General features: G+C 42.0%; 1 protein-coding gene across 10 annotated transcripts in view; it reads right to left on the reverse strand.

The window, feature by feature from the left end:
• The window catches only part of EMSY (EMSY, BRCA2 interacting transcriptional repressor), a 37,858-nt gene that overhangs the window by 9,844 nt on the left and 7,812 nt on the right, over window positions 1-20,202 (reverse strand). For 6 of the 10 annotated variants that reach the window (XM_027888288.1, XM_027888286.1, XM_027888287.1 and 3 more), the window contains exons 6-15: window positions 19,441-19,593; window positions 15,889-16,148; window positions 11,184-11,445; window positions 9,751-10,005; window positions 7,503-7,652; window positions 5,612-5,785; window positions 4,262-4,398; window positions 2,535-2,708; window positions 1,446-1,644; window positions 50-214 (exon numbers count right to left, since the gene is read on the reverse strand). In XM_027888288.1, the coding sequence (XP_027744089.1) occupies window positions 50-214; window positions 1,446-1,644; window positions 2,535-2,708; window positions 4,262-4,398; window positions 5,612-5,785; window positions 7,503-7,652; window positions 9,751-10,005; window positions 11,184-11,445; window positions 15,889-16,148; window positions 19,441-19,593 (1,929 nt within the window). The remainder of the gene's footprint in view (window positions 1-49; window positions 215-1,445; window positions 1,645-2,534; window positions 2,709-4,261; window positions 4,399-5,611; window positions 5,786-7,502; window positions 7,653-9,750; window positions 10,006-11,183; window positions 11,446-15,888; window positions 16,149-19,440; window positions 19,594-20,202) is intronic. The other 4 variants (XM_027888294.1, XM_027888290.1, XM_027888289.1 and 1 more) reach the window with 3 other exon arrangements.

Raw genomic sequence — 20,202 nt, forward strand, 5'->3', positions numbered from 1 at the left:
AAAAAACAGCCTTTAAAGTTATCCTAGTCAATCTTATGGGTTTTCAGACCTGTTGTCTGCTGAAGTTCCAGCAAAGCTTTTATTGTGGAAGTAGCTGACTGAGATTCACTGGATACATCCTGGTAAATTATTGTAGGGCTTGTGTCCACAGCAATTTCATGTTCTGACCAATCTTGACTTCTTGAAGAAATCACATGGACCACAGGCTGAGAATCTGTTAAAGAACAAAGGCACATCACAGAGTCAAGGAATGGTTTGGGTTGGGAGGGACCTTAAAGCTCATCCAATCCCACCCCCTGCCATGGGCAGGGACACCTTCCACCTATCCCAGGTTGCTCCAAGCCCTGTCCAACCTGGCCTTGGACACTTCCAGGGATGGGGCAGCCACAGCTTCTCTGGGCAGCCTGTGCCAGAACCATTATGGGCTGGAGGTCTCTTGTCCAGCTTCTTGCTTTAAAGCAAGGCTACAGTTCAAAGTTATTCATTATTCATTAGAGTTTTGACCACTGCCAAGGATGCATACTCTGATTCTGCAACACTAGTTTTTATTACAACTGATTCTTGAAGTAAAAAACTGCTGATGTTATGAAAAATTTCCAGGAAAAAAAAATCCTGTATCTTAGTTTTTTTTAAAAAGACAGTTTTCCAAAAATCAAAGTTCAGAAGTTTCTTTGTATATTGAATTTGCCTTGGATTGAACTAGGTTTTTTCACAAAGTTTTAGCAGTTCAGGTGATCAACATGTGTTCAGCACTCTGAATTAATGGCTCCTCAATTTTGATAACTTGGTTGAATCTTCAAAACTTTTTAAAATTTACTTAAAATGGCAGTATGGACCAACAGTTACAGAATCATACAGAAGAGGCACAAAGAATTCATGGAGACATTTGCTTTTATTTACTGCAGTGACAAATCAAATCCTCTGGTCACTCCCAACCAAAGGCTGGGCACTGTTTACACCCTATTATTTATGCTCCTCTTCAACACAAAGAGCTGCACTTGTGTCATGGCTTGAAGCTGCATGTCTGATACATGTCCTGATGCACATGCACATGCACATGCCTATAAAAGGACCAGAATTTGTGCTGTCCCATGGCAGCTTTCAGTCATGCAGCAGAGATGCTTCCACACACAGGAAAACCACGAACTGCCAAAATAACCCCCAAAACCTGCTACACTGCCTGCCTCTGGCAGTCTCCCAGACAGAGGGGACAGGGGGCTTCCTGACAAGTTGCAGCCCAGCAAGGAATCGCTGTCTCCACTTTTCAGGAGAAATGGAAGTGCACAGTAAGTAGCTCCAAAGAAAGATAAACAAAAAAAATAAGAAAACAATGACACTTTGTTGTAACAGGTCAGGTGAAAACCTGTGCTGAAAGGAGACCCAGAGTTACGTGGAACCTGGAGCACCTGGGGACAGTCCCTTTGGGTTTTGTGACACCAACACACCTTGAGAGCTCTGGGAGGACTCTGTGGAAGAGGAGCTGCTGTCGGTGTAGGTCTGTGGTTCCTCCTTCACCTCTGGCAGAGCTGGGGTTCCTGTCTCTGCCACCCTGGATGCCTGCTGCAGCGTCTCAGTCACCAGCTGCCTGGTCTGTTCACTCACCACTGTCGCCTGGAATGTCACTGGCTTTGGTTTGATCAGGACCTGATCACACAGATACACTTGTGTATAGTAAAAGCACCCAAGAAAACTGTCTGAGCAATCAGAGCACACCAACAGACCTGTGTGCACCACCTACATAATATCCATATTTTAGTTACAAAGTCTACCTCTAAATTCAGCAACTGATTATTAAACCATAAAGCCCAAGTAAATGGCAATGCACAAGAATGCACTTCTCACTCCGTAATTTGAAGTCTTAACAAAATAAACCACTAAAGAGTCCTTTTTCAGGACTAGATACAACTCTGGTGTGGTAAGAGAAAGCTATGCAAGTGAGCTGGGACATGCATTGCGTTGGTAAGGACAAGCACCTCCACAGGAAATCTAGTTCTGAACTATCAGACACACAACACGTTACATCTGATAAAAGCTGAGTTCTTTTAAATACTAAGTGAAGCCAGAGAAAAAGCTGAAACTGAAAGCATCCAGAAATAAGGCTGATTCTGTGTATTTAGTCCCATCAACCACACACGGTTGCAGGGACAACCTAAACAGACTTTGAGCAGAAAATAAACTTCAACAAAACCTCAGATTTGATGGATGACCTATGTCCAGATCGTGCATCTTTATTTCCCAGGATCTAACCATTATCTGTAAGACTTAAACAGGCACCTAGAGCCATGACCAGACAGTTTCAGCTCTGGAACAGGCTTAGTAAATCCTTTTGGCTTGCTCAGGCCTCCAGAAAGAGCCAACAAATGCAAATACTGCTCGAGAAATCAGAATCGAGGCCACCTCGTTCCACCACTGAGTCTCATTCCCCACAGACATATATTAATCCTGCAACAAATGAGGCAACACAGTGAAAAATGATTTACTTCCCATTAAAATGGAGGGGTACATTCCAAGACAGAAATGGGTCCTCACTGTACCTGTGTTTTCCCTTGCTGCCCATAAACAATTTTAGTTGGGATGATTTTGGTGGCTGGCTGGACCGTGGACCCTATTCCTTTGGGCTGTGTAACAATCATTTTTGTGATGGGTCTTGTGGCAGTGATGATAGCAGGTTTTGCTCCTGCTGGCACTGCCTGAATAGTTTTCTCCCCCTGCAGAGAAGTCAAAGTTTACAGGTTAACTTTATGAAATTGTTCAGTGAGACCCACTTCTCTAAAAAAAAAAAAAAAAACAAAAAAAACCCCAAAACAATTATAGATGAGTGTGTGTACCATGAAATAAACCTGCTGCTGCAACTAGACTTACTTGAGACAAAATACATTAGAAGACCAAGAACAAAAGAACCTACAGCTTTGAACAGAAAAAGCTACCAAAATCCCCTTTTCCGTTACTTTACCTTCTGAACAGTTCTCAAGGGGTGAATAAAAAAAGAGTAACTAAAAGACACTGAGAAGTTTTTTGAAGTTGCTTCAAGGAGTTTACATAAGTTGGAACTTCCCTCAAATCCTTCACAAGTGTTTTTTAAAACCTTTAATTTCTATTAACACTGACTTTGGCAGGACACCTACAAAACTTGAACTGAGATTCTAAAAGGGAATTATTTAAATACAGATTTTTGTATTATTGTCAGGACCAAGACATTAATTACATATGGACTTCTTTTAAACAAAGTTCGCTTCATCAACAAATGCAGGTTCACAGCTGTGCCACAGGAATCATTTGACTATGGAATAGTGCTGACATATGAACAGAGTCCTGATAGCTTAAGAGCAAACACACTGAACGGGTTTTTTTTAAGCTCTGCAGAGTAACAAACCAAATGAGTAACAACATTAGTTGCCAGTTCTCCCAATATTCCAACCAGTATCCACCAAATAGGAGGAAATCCCCACAAACATACTTGTTTCAGAAATACCCTCCCATTCTCGTAGTTCCTACTGTGTAACAAAGTAAGATTTCCACTTGTCTGAAAATATACCTTGAATTCTGAAAATTAGGAAAGTTCAAAATCTAAAAGAAAAAATTCCTAAAAGGTTTAGCAAAAACCCCTCTGTAGTTCTGCTACTAAGCAGCCTTTAAAATGCTACATCATGTATATATACAGTATATATACACAGTTCAATGTAGTAACATTCATAATTTTTATTTACTAGTACTTAGAGGTGAACTCAGTTGATGCTGGAAGCTGGCTTTTATTCTTAGTACACGTTAGGTTATCCAAAAATTAATTCAACACAGTACAACGCTCAGGTACAGGATGGTACAAGTGTTACACAGCACATACACTGAAAGGGGGTTCCTCTGCTGGGAAGGCACAGTTTATTTCTGCCTGTTTAATATGAACAGTTGGGGATGCAAGTTTATAACCCAGGACCCTGGTTCTCACTAGAGCACAAACAGTTTAAGATTCCAGTCATTTTCATCTGCTTCATCACTTCAGCATTACAGAATCATTAACCACGGAAAAAGGCAAGTTCAAAAGTTTCTATTTTCCTTTAACTCTGAAAACATTCCCAGTTGGCTTTAAGCACAGAGCCACATCCTGTGACCCACAGTCGCTTTCCAAACACCCCTGACACCAAGGCATGCTGGGGCTGTTAAGGAGCTCATGCAGTTGGCTTTCCAGAGAGCCTGGAGCAGAATGAATGCAGCAGCACACACAGCTCACCTGGCTCACACTGTGACACCTCAGACCCTCACTTACCCCAGCGTTCAGCAGCGTCGTGACAACATTCTTGCCTGGAAGCCCTTGAATTGTAGTTCCTTTTCCAGTAGTTTTTTGCACAACAATCACATTGGGTTTGGATGTCATTGGAATGGTAGTGATTTTGGTTGTAGTTCCTAATTTTTTGTGGGAAAAGAGACAATGTGCAGTTTATGCCATTTTGTGTATTACTTTCACTGTGGAAGTCAGGGAGCTATAAAGGAATCATTGTATTTAAATCTGACAAGCACAACAAGACGCCAGCACCATCTGGAATGGGAATCATTACTATCCTCATCAGGATCAGTCACAACTTGCCCCACATGGAGAATGATAATTGCACTTGTGTCTAAATTAACTAGTAGACCTAGAAATCATCTTAACAACTCATCATACCCACAACAGGATAAAAAAAAGTTACTTGTTCCCAAAGAACTGCTGTATCATCCCTATATATGATTTTGTAGAAATCAAAACCTGAAAAAAATGAGGTACGTCTACCAGATTCCAGCCCAGAGTGGGTTTCCTGGATAGCTTGTGCAGCACTTTCCAGGGACTGGAGCTGGCAGGTGCCATGTCAGCTCCTTGCTGAGCAAAGTTAGAGTCCAAAACATATGCTAAGAAATTGTTACTGGTATAAAAGTGTGTTTGGACCTGGTCCTAAAGAAACCCAATCTTTAGAGGCTGTAGAATCCCAGAATGGTCTGGGTTGGAAGGGAGACTTTAGGATCATCCAGTCCCATCCCCTGCCACAGGCAGGGACACCTTCCAGTAGCCCAGGTTGCTCCAAGCCCCGTCCAATCTGGCCTTGGACGCTTCCAGGGATGGGGCAGCCACAGCTTCTCCGGGCAGCCTGTGCCAGTCTGTAACTGGCAGAGAACCCAGGCTGGTCAGCCAACTAACAAAAATAAGCAGCAGGGTCTTGCACGAAGCTGGGAGGGAAAGTTTAAGTCAGAACGTGGGCTAAAGGAAAGACAGGCTGACACCGATAAAATACCAAATGAGGTGCAGACTGCACAGCTGAACTGAACATTTACAGTTCATTTTTATTCTGGTTCTTTGGACATACAGTGCAACAGAGAAGGGCAGCATCAAGATTATAAAATGTTTTGAACTAGGGCCAATGGTGTTTTCTGACCTTTCTGCCCACAAGAACTGCTGCCATATCCTTGAGAACACTTCACCTTCACGACCTCTACCTATTACCTTCTTCATGCTCAGCTATTTTTCTTCTGAGTTCTCCAGCAAAGTTCCTAATAATGATTTGAGCATGGAACTCCTTGAACAATTAGAGCAGGCCTAAAGTTATTTTTGCAGTAAGTCTTAGTATCAAAGTACTCATATGCCTACCAGAAACAATATTACTGCTGATAATCTTCCCTCCCAGAGTGGCCAAGGATTTTGGGACCACGGTGATGATGCTGCCACTGGTGGTTTTGACATAGGTGGCAGCCCCTGGAGTGCCAGCCATGCGAGCCCCCAGGGACGGGTTCACGGTGGGCCGGGTATATGTCGCTTGAGTTCCTGTTTGAGGGAGAGAAAAAGAAAGGTCACTGTTGGAACGTGACCCTCTGCTGGTATTTGTGGAAAAATAAGTTAGTTTAGGAAAAAAAAGCATCAGATTTATTCAAAGAGATCCCACACTGCAGTCTGTTACCACCCTGCACAACTCTTCAGTAAGTTTTTTACACCAGCTTTAAATTAATGTCCCAGTCTTCTGAAGCATTTTAACAAATGTTTCACAACTGCCTTACTTCAATTCGTGCCCTTGTGCCTAAGACTCTAATTCTCAATAGATGTTTGGATTCTGCCTGTGTTTTTGCCTCATGCTCCCTTAGAAGCCCAAGAGTCAGGCATCTGATTACACTTCTAAAACTCATCTCTCCCTCTCATGAAAGACACTTCTCTTACAGACAGAGCACCACCAATGACTGCTCTAAATAACACTCTTAGAGAAAAACAAAATGTACCACGATGATGCAATTTTATGGACTTAGCATACAGCAACACAAAAGAAAACTAACATGCGATAAATGCTGTTTTTTCAGAAACAGTGCATTTTTGGATGGAAGCACAGAGTCCACAAAAGAAACTTGCTAAAAAGGAGTAAGTTAACAGCTACACAAACACTGTAATTCCATTCTGCTTGTACTGCTGCAGAGAGAGCACTTAACTGGTAAAGACCACAGAGCAAAACAGTTTGTTATAGCGAGAAAGAGGTGTGCACATCCAAGAGAGCACAATACATGTTTCCCCAACTAAATAAACTGTGAAATTGCTATTTTTTTAAAATGAATTCAAGAATGTATCTGTGAGGTACTTGAAAACTCATAAAAAGAACATTAACCCCTAGTTTATGCTAAGGACAAGAGGAGATGGCCTCAAGTTGCACCAGGGGAGGATCAGGTTGGATACTATGAAAAAACTGCTCATGGAAAGGGTGGTCAGGCATTGGAACAGGCTGCCCAGGGACGTGGTGGAATCCCCTGGGAGTGCTCCAAAGGCATCAGGATGTGGCCCCTGGGACAGGGTTTAATGTGAACGTGGTGGTGTTGGGTCAATGGTTGGACTTGATAATCTCAGAAGGCTTTTCCAACCTTAACATTTCTATTACTTGAATATTCCCAACCCATGCTAAAAAAAACAAAGAAGTTTCTTCAAACCAGGATAAAGCTGCCTTTCAAGCTTTCCTCATACGAGTTTACAATCTGAACAGTCTGCATTATTTCTGATCTTTAATCAATTACAAATACAAATACAATTAGATGCCCAGAAAAACCGGGAGTTAAAATGTCAGTTTACTGGCCTTTCTATAAATTCACTGCAGGACTATGAGCAAGTCATCTGTTTTTTAAAGCCCATATATGTAAAATAGGAATGATGCTGACTTGTCTCCTGGAGTTAAATCAATGCAAATTTTGTAATATAACATGCTACAGAAGTGCAAAGTATCTGCAGGTGTCCTGCCAAAGTCAGTGTTAATAGAAATTAGAGGTTTTAAAATAACCCAGTGGGGAAGGAACAATGATATTTTTGTGCAGCAATTCAAAGATCGTAAGGGGAATAGAAGAGCCCTCAGTGCAAAAACCCTGATGTAGAATAAGTAACACCAGGACTGTGAATGTGGTGGTGTGCTCACTGCTCAGGAGAGAGAAGTGGGGTTTTTAACCCTCCTAAACCATGTTTGGTCACCTGGATGTCTGGGTTTACCCTCCCTTCCCTTCTCAGAGCCAGAACTTACCAGTGGGAGTAGTGCCCAGTTTAGTTGTCATGATAGTCCCATTACTGCTAACCACCATAATGGGTGAATTGCTACTGCTGGGCAAGGTCGCTGTAACTGGTTTGGGAAGGATTTTACTGGGCTGCACCTGTTGAGTGATTATTTTAACACCTAGGAAAGGAGAAAGTCACTGTTAAAATACAGGCACGATAAGTTACTTTCTGAAATGCTTTCTCAGACCAAGGCCTAGCGGGCAAGTAGCCCCACAAGGCTGCAATTCTGAGCCCATGTATTCTTGATCCTGAAAAAAATGATTTCATTTTTTGAGGGTGTTTTTTTTTTTTTTTTTTTTTGCTTGGGTTTTTTTTTTTTGTTATGCAAATACCAAGACAGCCATCATCTTTGCCTTTCAAGTGCCTGTTTCAATGCCTAGTTATTCCCACTGAGGCATAGGATTCCATTCCATCATTGCTTTGTTTGATGTAATTTTTAACTTTTCCTGGTCCATGATTCAAAAAGAAGAATGTTTCCCAGGAGCCAACAGGTTACAATCAAGACTGAATTGGCTCATATATAATGAACCATCCAAAAGTGAAGTAATTCTTCAACAATTTAGTCTGTAAATCCTAATGGGTCTTAATTAGTCTGGACAAAGTTCACCACCTTGAACAAATTAAAACCAAAAAAGCCTTTTGCACAAGGAGTATTAGTGACTGTAAGGAAGCAACTGTGGCACTGGCTAGGGAAGGTTATTTTAAGTAAACTCTTCTCTTTCCTCTTGATTGATTGGTTACCTTGAAGCCAAAAGGAACTGGGCTTAAACAAGCTCTGAGAATGAAGGATGAGGGCACTTGGTACTGCAAGGGTTCTGCTCCCTCCCTCTCCATCTTGTGCTGGGGAATGGGACCTCTGGGGGATTCACTGCTCAGCTGCAAACAAGCGGGTTCACATCATCTGTTCCAAAGGACATCCAGGAGATGTGCATCTCGTGTTCTGTTCCAGGGGGAGGCAAAGGTATTGCACTGTGGGGGTCACATGGCATGGAACACAGCCTGGCTGCATCCCATAGAGATGCAGGCACTCACATTTGTACACAAGTATCTCTAGGTGAACAATTTCGCCCACTTGAGATGTGGAACATCCTCCAGAGAGGTTTTCTTCTGTCCACATTGACTATAAAAGCAGTACAGAGCAAGTAAGCTCCAAACTGAAAGAAAAACTGAAGCCTTTGCATCATTCAGGCCCAAAATTGGATAAAAAGTAAAATCTCCATGAAACTTGATTCACATCTTCCAGAAAGAATTGGTATTAAGTGGTATTTCTAAAGAAACTTTTAACTAAAACGCGCATTGAGCTTAAACCCATGAGAGAAGGCAAGGAGGGAAGCTCTTATGGATCAAGTATTGTTCAGTGAGTGGAGGATGGAAGCCTTTTATCTGCCTTCATTAGTAGCTATTTTTATCTCAAGCAATGGTCCTAGAATCCTTAAGGAAGTTTTATCAAAGGACAGAAGTAGGCCTGTTTATTTTTTCATTCTATGGTCTATTTTAATTCTTTGATCTAAACAGTATGACTATAAAATGGTAACTTTACTGACATGATTAATATAAAATACTAATTTTATATTAATATCTACATATAAAAATACTTTGCACTTTTATAGCATTTCTTCCTTTAGAAGTGGGTAACTTTGCAAGGATTACTTCTTACTGAGATAAGAACTGTATGCTACAGCAGAGAAAAGCCAAAGAAGAGAGATACATGACTTGCCCAAAGTCAGCTGAATAAATCACTGTACAAAAAGGATCCAGTCCAACTCCCAGATCTAATTGTATTTGTTTTGACAAGTACCTCAAAAGTAGGTTATGATTTCTGGATCAAAGAAAAGAATTAAAACATGGAGTAACTTCTTTTTCCAGCTGATACAGTTGAACAGCTCTTGGATCTTCAGAGAACTCGTCTCTTCCAGGCTGCCAATCATGTTACTTTTGAAGTTATTTACATACCTCTCAACCTCTAAAGATAAAACATATATTCCTAAAGCATGGTCTGTAACACCTGAACCAAACAAGAAGAACGAAAGAACCAAATTCTTCAATTAATGTTCGCTGAAAACATGCAAATATCTATTTAAACTCAGGTTCAAAGGTAAATGCTGCAGTCAGGAGATTGTGCCAGCTCCCCATGCAGAGTTTGGGCACAATCCTGCCCTGCCGTGCTGAGCCATGGCCAGAGCTCACCAACACCACCCGCGATCAACTCCCACTACCTGATTCCTGCTTGATCTGAATGGTGGGCTTGATGCCAGGAGGCAACTGGGCCTGCTGGGGCTGCTGCTGGGCCCCCGAGGACGGCACCAGCTGCTGCTGCTGCTGCTGGGCCTGCTGGACCTGGTGCAGCTGCTGCTTGGGAGACTGCTGGTGCTGCTTGGGGAACTGGGCCAGGAGCTGGCTGGGGCTCCCAACCAGACCCTTCGGGGAGGGCAGCCGGGTAGAGGCAACTTTGATGGCCGATGTGGACACACCTGCGGAGGAGCAAATGGGTGGAGATTGAAGAGTGCAATGTGAAAGAAAAACACGGTAATTTCTAAAATACCTGTGCATTTCAGCTACTGAAAAATGCATGGGTATTTGTGAGGAAATAAAGCTCCCACGTGGCTGAAGTGCTCTGTTAGGTGGTAAGGGAATTTAATTTCCTTTACATTTGGAGGGATTATCAGTTTATGTCCCAAAATGTTTCACCAGCATCTTCTGCAGTGACACTGACAGTTGGAAAAAAACTGTTACAGAGGTGCTCCACCTACTGTAATTTAGAATTAAAGTCTCTTCCATGAGCAAACCCAGCTAAAAATCAACGGTTCCAACAGTCTGCTGGAAGCCCTTCTGCTCTGTAGATTAGTATCTGATTATATTAATAGAACCAATATGGAAGGAAAATACCTCCTCAGCCTTGATATGGTTACCCAGTTTTGTAGGATGGAACAAGAATGGAAAATATGAGCCAGGAAAAACTGTGATGTGACACTTGTCACTGTCAGACAGGGGTTTTTCTAAGTGCTGCTCATTAAGACCCCTTCATTCATTCACAGCTTCCCTTTCAAATGTTAGCTGGTGGCTGTGAAGCTGAACAGTCCAGCTGGCATGCACAGCTGGAATTTGAAATCAGGAACCTGGAAATTTTAATCAGCCCCACTCAGGCCTTAATTATAAAGGACTTTAGAACTGACATGCTGATAAAATACACAGATGACAAGATGTAAACACTTCTCTACCTTTCATAATTGTCATCTAGGCATATTAAACTTAAGTTGTATTTATTTGATGTTAACTTTGCATGTTTTTGTAAATCAGGCTTTTAAGAAATCACCTTCAAATACTGGAAACATCCACTTCCATGCATCAGGTGTAGTTTCTCAAAGCCAGTCATTTGGGGGCTACAGCATTTTAATGATACATGCCACATTTTTAAAAACAAAAAGCTATGTCACCCCGCCCCACCACATTCTCTCTGAAAAGAAGGTCTGCACATTAACTGTGGAAGTAAAGACGAAAAGAGTTCAGCAAGAACTTTTGTGGAGTCTCTGGGCCGAGTTCCTTCCACACCTCCTGTGCTTTACTCATCACCCACCTCCTGGTGCCAGTCTCCCATCAAAGAGCACTCCCCCAGATAGGAGCCTGTGGAAATGCAGAGTTCTGGCCATACCTTGTGCCACGGTGGACATGACCACGGAAGGCGTGGAGGACACGACAGCAGTCACAGCAATGGTGCTGGTGGTGCAGGAGGCGGCGGAGCAGCTGCTGCTGCCCACAGAGGGCTGGGCCGCAGTGATGACCACGGGCTGCTTCTGCGTCGTCGAGGCAATGACCGACGTGGGGACAAGTTTGGTAACTGCTGCATAGTTGTGGGACTTGGAGAGGATGTTGGGGACAAAAGTTGAGCTTGGAGAGGTGGTTACTATTATCACCTGGAAGAAGAAGAAGAAGGACAACAGGAAATTCATTTGCTCCTCGCACGCATTTCGAAGCATAAAAATTCAGTGATGCACCTGTCTATTTAGTTTTAGGGATACATGATGATTAAGAGCATTTAAGAGTGTCATAATCACATTTGCTGGCAACAGAAAATTTCAATTATTTTAAAGCAGTGGCGGTAAACATTTCCTCAAAATTAAAAGGTTTTTGTTTTTTTTTTTTTTTAAGGAAAACCATTACTACCCAATTAAAGTAGAATTATCTCATGTCTGAAGGCAAACAGACAGAAATGAACTGCTTGACTTCATTATACTGGGCCAGGAAGCCTGAAGCCCATTTTCAATGGAACTGAATGGAGGTCCAGCAAGATTTAAGCACCATTCTCCCAAACCTTGCACAAATAGCAAGAAAGGGCAATGAGAGAGAATAGAGGATGGGTTTCTTCTCTTAATAACAATTAACAAGCACTTGCTGAGTCAGTAATGGGAAATATTTTTGACCCACAAGGCTGAAAACAATACTTCATCAATGCAAGAAAAATGGCTGAGGTTTGAAACATTTTCTGCTTTAATTAGTGCTCTCAGGAACTAGAAATTCTTCCTTATACGTTAGAAAACCATTTGTTTGAAGAGACTAAACATCACCCCAGTGCAAGCTACAATCAAAACTCTGTGAATCTGATCTAACATAGAAATCCAGAGAATTTATGGCAAGATTGGAAGATGTCTGTCCTTAAGCAACTGACCAAGAAAATTAAGCCTTTATTATTATTTGTTATTGACTATGGGGACAGTTTACATAAAGCAAACTCCTTTTATTCTACCTATATGCACCTTCTTGTATTTACACAGTTAAAATAGAAAAAAAAAGCACAGAAATACAACATATCTTCAGTTTACCAAGCAAGAATATTGAGAAATTATTTTAATAATGCAATTGTTCCAATAAAAATTTAGTTTATTAAAACCTTGAAAATATAAACTTATTAATGATTCCATGTAACAAAAGCAGACAGAAAAAAACAGTACAGGAGGAGCAAAGAAACTTGGGTCAGCTCACACACATAGTCTTAACTGCTACCCAAGGACTACTGAAACCTTGCCTGATAAAGAAATAACATGATAATGGCTCCAAAAATACACTTAAGCAAAAGACTGAGCAGTAAGAGATCAAGAGTTTATAATTTGTTTAAAGAAAAATGGAGGACAAAAATAAAAGGCAATAACCACATGGATGGAGTAGAAGCAGCAAATTTCCTCACCATGGCTGCCTCTGCCTCTCCTTTTGCCCTTAGTTTTATGGTCTCTGCCCCTTAGCTCAACCTTTCATATCCTGATCTGAGGAAACCCAAAACCTCGCTGTCCCCTGGAGCAGAGCAGGCTGCCCACACCTGAGCAGTGCCTGCAGGACAAAGTTTCCACACTTCCTGCACCTTCCAGTGAGAACATTTCTTTGCATCAGTCTTAATTTTGCCTTCTGCTCAACCCTGACTTAATTAAAACCCCCTTCTCAAATTGCTCTCAGGCCACAACCATTCAGAGGAGCTGAACATGGCACAGCTTGGTTCTGGTGGGAGAACTGCAGGGGAAAAGCTCCTACGATGTGGCTCTGGAGCTTTATCTGTCCCCTAAGCTGTCAGTTAACACCAGAAACACTTCCCAAGTGTCTGATTTAGGGTCAGCTCCATTCCACTCAGGGTAACTAACTTAGGAATACAGTCAAAGGACAACCTTTGCAGTTACAAAAGGCAGATTGCAGGTTAGTGGGCATATAAACCACAGTGCAACAGGGCAAGTTCAGCATCTCTCCTAAGCACAGATACTCAGAATGAATCTGGGCACAATCAAAATCCTGAAGACCATTGTTCTTCCTTCAAGGACAGAGATAAAACCATCAGTCCAAGACTATCACTTAAACACCACGTGATTTGCTCATGCAAGAAATAAAGCCTGTAAAGCACTGCAGTTCAGCAATGCCTGCTGTACCGTGACTAAGCAGGTTTGGGTCTCTCTGTGCCATTTCATCTTTCAAAATTAACACATCAGAACAAAGTTCAGTGAGCTTCACGTGTGAAGTGCGTCCAGAAAACAAAACTCAGATAATAATGTAAAAGCTGAGATCCCAACTTTTACACTTCTGAAATACTATTTTCTCACGCATGTTGAAAGGATCAAAAGAATCTCTCATGGCTACCAAAACTGCATCACATGTTTTACAGCAGAGACTGCCTGGCTTTAAACACACACACACAAAATCAAGTTGGCTCTTTTTTGTTGTTGATTGTAATTGTTACAGTAAAAACTAATTCCCAACATACACTGAAATTAGTCCTGTCAGCTCTATTTTGACAGACATCCAAACCTAGTTCCTGAAAAATAAAGGTTCCGACTGCCAGGAACTTCACTAACTGGATTCCTTCTGTGTCCTAGACAGGGGACTTTATTATCAGACAATCCAGAAACCAGAGCTGTGACATTATTAGTTGTTACCACAAATCTGCCTCCAACCTACTAAAACGTCAAAGCAATTCAAAAAGCTGCCACCTAGAGATGAGGAACTTCATTCATATCCAGGAGCTCACACTGAGCCTGGAAATGTGCTGCTGGATATGAGTGAACAAGCCCGACATTCCACTGAAAACTACGGAAGGGGACTTCTCCCACCAAAACGATCCAGTTGCAGGTTTTGGCATATCTAAATCCAACAAAAGAGGGCAGTGTGACATGTTCAGATACAAACTCTGCCCTGGTTGCCACATGAAACAAGCACTGAGTTTCCTGTCACTGCAGATTAGAAGGATATTATGCACAGCAAACCCGAAAATTCCCATGTCAGAACAGGCAGAGCCACAACTGCAGCAAACACCAACAGTTCATTCTTTTGGAGATTTAATACCCTCTGTCTTTAATTACCATGATATCTAGCACCCATACTTAATACAACCCTACAGAAACTGAAGGCAAAAAAATTCTTTGTGCACAAAAGATGAGCCTAACGAGCAACAGGATGGGTGGTGAAGCCCTGTAGTAGCTGTGGATTTGCTGCACTCAGTGCAGGACATTTATTTCATGGTTTATGCTCACTGGTGGATTTCTATAATGTTTTCAGAGATGAAATTTGATTAAAGACACTTATAAAACAGTGAATCAAATGAAAACATCAAAGAGCCCTGGAGTGGGAAAAGGCCAGAGAGCAAGATCTTTATTGCACACTACTTCAGTTAATCTTACTTGGTTTTAAAGTTTCCAAAAATCGGGACATGGGAACCTGCTAATCCAAAGAGAGTCATAAAACAATTAAGACTAATAGAACAAATACCATGTGAAGGTTTGAGCTCAACAGTCAGCCTCTCACAGTTGGAAAAAAATGCTTGTTAGTGGCCAGCCTACCATCAGTCTGTCAGCATCGAGGCCAAATTAACTCCACAGAGATACCCCCCTCCCTGAAGTCTGCCTTAATTAATAACTGTGCCAAGAATGAACTTGGTCTGAGCCATTCATCTTTTTTTTTTTTTACATCTTAAGAACAGAAAACAGACACATCTGAAATGCTTTCTGAAGCATGGGAAAACAGTTATGCCATAGATTAGGCACATAAAAATCTGAGCCTAGCACAAAACTTCAACAGGGAAAACCCTTCCCACACACTGCACTGTGGTGAAAGCTGGGCACACTCAGCTGAAATAATGCAACTGATTTTGACCACTGTTAACGTGGAATGAGAAATGGCACACTAGTACTGAAAGGAAAATAAAGCCCCCCCAGTCTCTGATCAGCTCCAAGAATATGCTTTATAGAGCCAAGAAAACTAATCTCTAGATAAAAAGCTTGGCAAGGGAAAGCCCACGCCATCTCTCCTGGAATTCTACTACTGCAAAGAATAATTATAAATAAGGAAAATAGAAATAAGAAAGATTACCTTTGACCAATAGTTGTTACCATCTGAAGGCTGTTCAGTGGCCTATGTGATCCAGTTCTCAGTGGACTAGTGTCCATATCACAAAACCCAACACCACAAAGGGTACTAACTGGCAACCTTGCTGGCAGTCTCACCAGAGAGGCCAAGAATTGAATGAGCATGGAGACTGAATCCCCTCTCATCCCTAGAAGTGGTCCCTTCAGGTCAGGGTTGAGGCACATTGCTGGGGCAGTCTGGGGGAAGCTTGCACTCCCGCTGCCTGTGCTGTACCTGTTCTGTGGATAAAAAGAGGGCTTCAGTCTCCACGGCTGTCAATCCAGGTCCTTTCACACATAGCTGAACTAAAGTCATACAAGAGCTTGGCTTTCTCTTGGGTCGGTTTAAAGAGGGATTACCTTATCCCAAGGGCAATCCTCAAAAACCAGCCAGACAGTTCATAGAAAGGAAGAGTCAAACATCACACCTTACTCACTGACAGAACGAGAATAAAGGTACATTTGGCAGCTTCCCCCACATACCTTCTGTGTTGTGGTGTTGGTTGTCTGCGTCGAGGGCTTCGTGAAGGTTATTTTCACAGGCGACATGTGTGGTGGTAGGGAGTTGGCAATGCTCTGCATTATGTTACTCATCTTGGGGCTGCCACTTACAGGCACTGTGATAGTTTTAGTGACAGGAGTCACTGCCTTCGGGACCTCTTTCAGGAGCACGGGGGAAGAACTGGAGGAATTTGTTCGCCGTCTTTTGCGGGGCTTTTCATCATCATCTGAGCAGCTGACACCTGGAAGAGAAACACTTCTGCTAAATCACACTGCCCCTGTCTGCAGCTCCCAGTGCTTCCTGAAACACTACACCCCTCTTGAGTCTGATGCCCTCTTGCAAGTAAGACAGAAAGAAAGAGAAGGTAAATTACATCTCACAGTCACAACCAACCTGGATCACATCTCAGATGCTCCTAGTCCTTGGCACAGGCCACACTCAGAGTGCAGGAATCAGAGATAAACCCTCACAAAAAACCCAGGTGCTCAGTTACTGGGTTAGTCCACTCGGGTTGAGAGATTAAAAGAACGTAAGAGCCAGTACAGGGATTTCATTCTGTCTCCAGAAGTTACACTAATGAGGAGTTAGGGTTGGCATAATGCCATGCAGATTTCAATTTAAAACTTTTCACTGCATTGGTGGTAGTGGTGGTGGTTTTGTTTGCAGCAACTGCAAAGTTTATTTTCCTACAGTCTCCTTGATTTCAGCCTTTGCACCTACTTCCATGCCATGCTTATCCCTCCAGCACCCTTCTCCCTTTTCCCTCAGTACAGCATCTTGAGATTCTTTCTTCAATTTAACTATGAGGATTTAACCTCACTTTGTCAGCTTTTTCCCTTCTTTGGTGCATTTTGTGCAACAGGTATAAAACAGATATAAAACACAGTCATGAAAAACAAAACAAATCCAGGCTCAAAAGAGTTCCTTCTGCCTCACAAGTATCTACTGCACACATGCAAAAAAACTGCTGCAATATTCAGCTCAGCAAAGGATAAAAGTGATTAATGGATCTTAAATCTAAATGAAACTTTCCAAAGTAGGCAAGAGGTTCATAATTGGTCTAGATTACAGAAAGACACAATTTAATAACCAAATTCTTACAGCTATTGGGTAGCATTGAAGGCAGTGATTCTGTGATTTATGTTAACCAGAGTCAAACTGTTTAAAAAAAGAAACCCAAACAACCAGAGATAAGCTGAAGAGATGCAATCCTCCTTGTGCAGAAGTCAACTGAAGATCTTGTCCCACGTGCCTGGGGCTTGAAGACAAAAAGCCCCATCACAGCAAAAAGCAGCCTTGCTGCTGGTAACCTGAGCAAAAACTGGATTGGCAGTCAACCTCTAATTAGGGTCAAGATCTAATTATGGCCAATCTCTAATTAAAATCACTAAATATTCAGGCATTCAGAAAGTGAAGATGCAGGAATTAACATGGACAAGAAAGTGCCCAGCAGCACAGCAAGGAACTTCTGAGAAGTGGGATTCTGTGTCAGCAGGAGTTCCGGCTCATCTGCAGGTCCATCCCCGGGGACAACAGCCGTACCCACAGAGGTGGGACCCTGAACCGGAGAAGAGAAGCAAAGGCTTCATTTTAAGCTGGCTCTGAACTCCAGCCCAGAGTTGCAGCTGGCTGCAGCAGCACAATGGAACTCTAATCACAACTTACTGCACCAGCCTCGTGGTGATCTCCCTCCCTAAAGGAGAGCTTTGGTTACGTGACTTCAGGGTTTATTGTGGACAGGTTTTTAAGCATTACTGTGAGTGCACTATGCAAACTTACAACTGTGAGTGCCCCAATCACACTGAACATGTGCAGGAGTCTCAGAACTTCACAATCCATTTGAATCCACAAGCAGCTGGAATGTTAGGACACAGCTGTTATTTTGCTGGGGCACCAAGAAATACAGAAGAGAGAACTATTTGTTTGTGGTCCTCACCCACAAAAAAATCCCCAAAAACCCAACAACCACCCAACCAAGAAGTAATAAAGTAAGATTAAACTAGCAGAGCATTATATTATGTTAAGCACAGTTCATTTCATCTCCTGTTTTCACTGCTGGGGTTCTGCAAGAATGTTCTTCCATTTGTGCCATATTAGAAATTGCATTTGTACTAAGTTTTGCACTGTAAGTCACACCTGACAGGTAAGGAAGCAGAGGCAGGGAGAGGTTAATGGCTCAGTGAGGCTCTGGCCAGGGAGAGGGCACACCACACACCGGTGCCAAAGGCAGGACTGTCACTCCCACCTCTCGAGTTTGCTCTTGAGCAGCTTCGTGAAAATTAATGCGACTGATGTAGCTCTGACAGACACAGGATTTCTCAAAAACAAAACATCAACAAAATGGAGCACCCAAATTGGGGGGAAATGAAATCTAGGGACAGACAGAATAAAAATGATCATCCCTCTATCATGTGTCTAGACTGGTTTGATACTCATTACCATGTAAAAATTCAGTAGAGGTCTACATTAAAATTTTAAGATGTTAAGAACATTCTTCCCTGTACCTTTAAACTGAAGCCAAGTGATTAGTGCATAAATCAGAAAAACCTTAATGCAGTGGGTTCCCTGGGCTGACACAGCCACTAGTGGTCTGCAGGTAACAATATATTTATGCACAGTGTGACATTTCTGACTAGCTAGCAGCTGATATAAATGTATACATAGAGCAAAAAGACTAAAATAATTTAAAAAATATTAAGCAAGCATAAAAATACCACTTATAACCTTCACTGTTAATCTTTGTCATTTTGATAGACACCAAACAAGGACAGAAGGAAACATTTTAATTATTAGTAAAATAAAACTACCTACAATGAGGGCATACATATGAGGCTGCACTCTGCTTTTAGAACTAGCTGATTTATCAGCCAAACAAAGAAGGGGACACACACAACACAAAAAAACCTGTTTCTATTTCCAAATTTAAATACATGAATATGGGAATCTGGTGGGAATTCATATGAAGCTTTCACAGCTGCCCAGGAAGGAAAGTCCACTAAGACTGACTTCCAAATCAATCACAAAATGGTCAGACATAGTCAATATGTAAGCACATAAATGCCTGCCAAATTGCATTCTTAAAAAAAAAAAAAAAGTCTGTATCAACTGTGAAAGTGGAAAGGAGGGACCTTCTCTAACTCAAGTAAGTGAATGCTATGCATTATTTAACCAGAATGAAGAGGGAAGTTCTCTGCAGAAACAACCAGCAAAGCCACCTTAAAGACAAATTCTCAACAAGATGGATTAGAAATCCACTGATATACCACAATTTCTATATTTTATTTTCAAAATACTTTCCCCTCTTGTTGTCCCTGCAGCATTACTGCTCCCTGCAGCATTTTGCTGTGAGCGGATTTATCCTGAACATGATTTCTCTGAAAAAGGGAAGCAATGAATTCCCCCTTTAGCCTAAACAAAGGCATAAAGGCCTTCAAAAACTTGCCCAAGGTCAGAGTGCTTAACTCAGCCTGTCCTTCAGGCCCCAGACCATCCCTTTCCTTCCCTTTGGTTAAGCAGGTGCTGGGATCACTTACTTTTGACGTACACAGTACTTCCACTTGGCAGGACGACTACACTGGAAGCTGGGCTGGCAGGTCTGGGGGACTTCACTGTTGCTACACTGCCACTTGGAACTGGGGTGGATGTTGGGGTTGAAGTGGTACTTGTGTAGGAATAGCAAACCACCACTGAAGAGGAGAAAAGACACCTTCCATATAACTGAAGTGCAGAATCCCATTATTCTATCACTGCGTTAACAACTGAAATGGAAGCCAAAGACTCATTGGGTCATTACCCCCATTTTTGCCTCTGCAGTCCTGGTACTGTGGAATGCTCTCCAGTTTGAGCTAAGTATGGCCACGGAGTTCATGGTCTTTAAAGACAACACAGAAATCTAACCTCCCTCCTCCTCCCACCCCCAGAAATCTGTGCTGCCAATGTCAGGTTTCTTGGTATTCTGATGTTTTACTTCACAATTTGTTCTTTTCATTTTAGCACTAATTCAATGTTTTGATCTTTTTGCTTTTCCGTAAATGACCATATCCAGACTTTTAAGTGATAGAAAAGTGCCATCGCCTGTCCTCAACAGCACACCAGTAGAAAAAACCAAAATATTCCTTCAGTAATGGAGACTGATTTTGCTAATCAGCTTTTTTAAACCACTGCTTATATGTAGTAATACAATGATCCAGTTTCTCACAAACCCAGGATAAAACAGCCTGTTTCAAATGTTCAAGTGTTACACGTGTTCCAGTTGCATAAAGCACAGTTCAAGTCTGTGCAGCCAAGTCAGCTGG

Source organism: Empidonax traillii, unplaced genomic scaffold, assembly GCF_003031625.1.
Source record: "Empidonax traillii isolate 1590-97213 ecotype Southwest subspecies unplaced genomic scaffold, ASM303162v1 scaffold236:size2090792, whole genome shotgun sequence".
Lineage (NCBI taxonomy): Eukaryota > Metazoa > Chordata > Aves > Passeriformes > Tyrannidae > Empidonax > Empidonax traillii.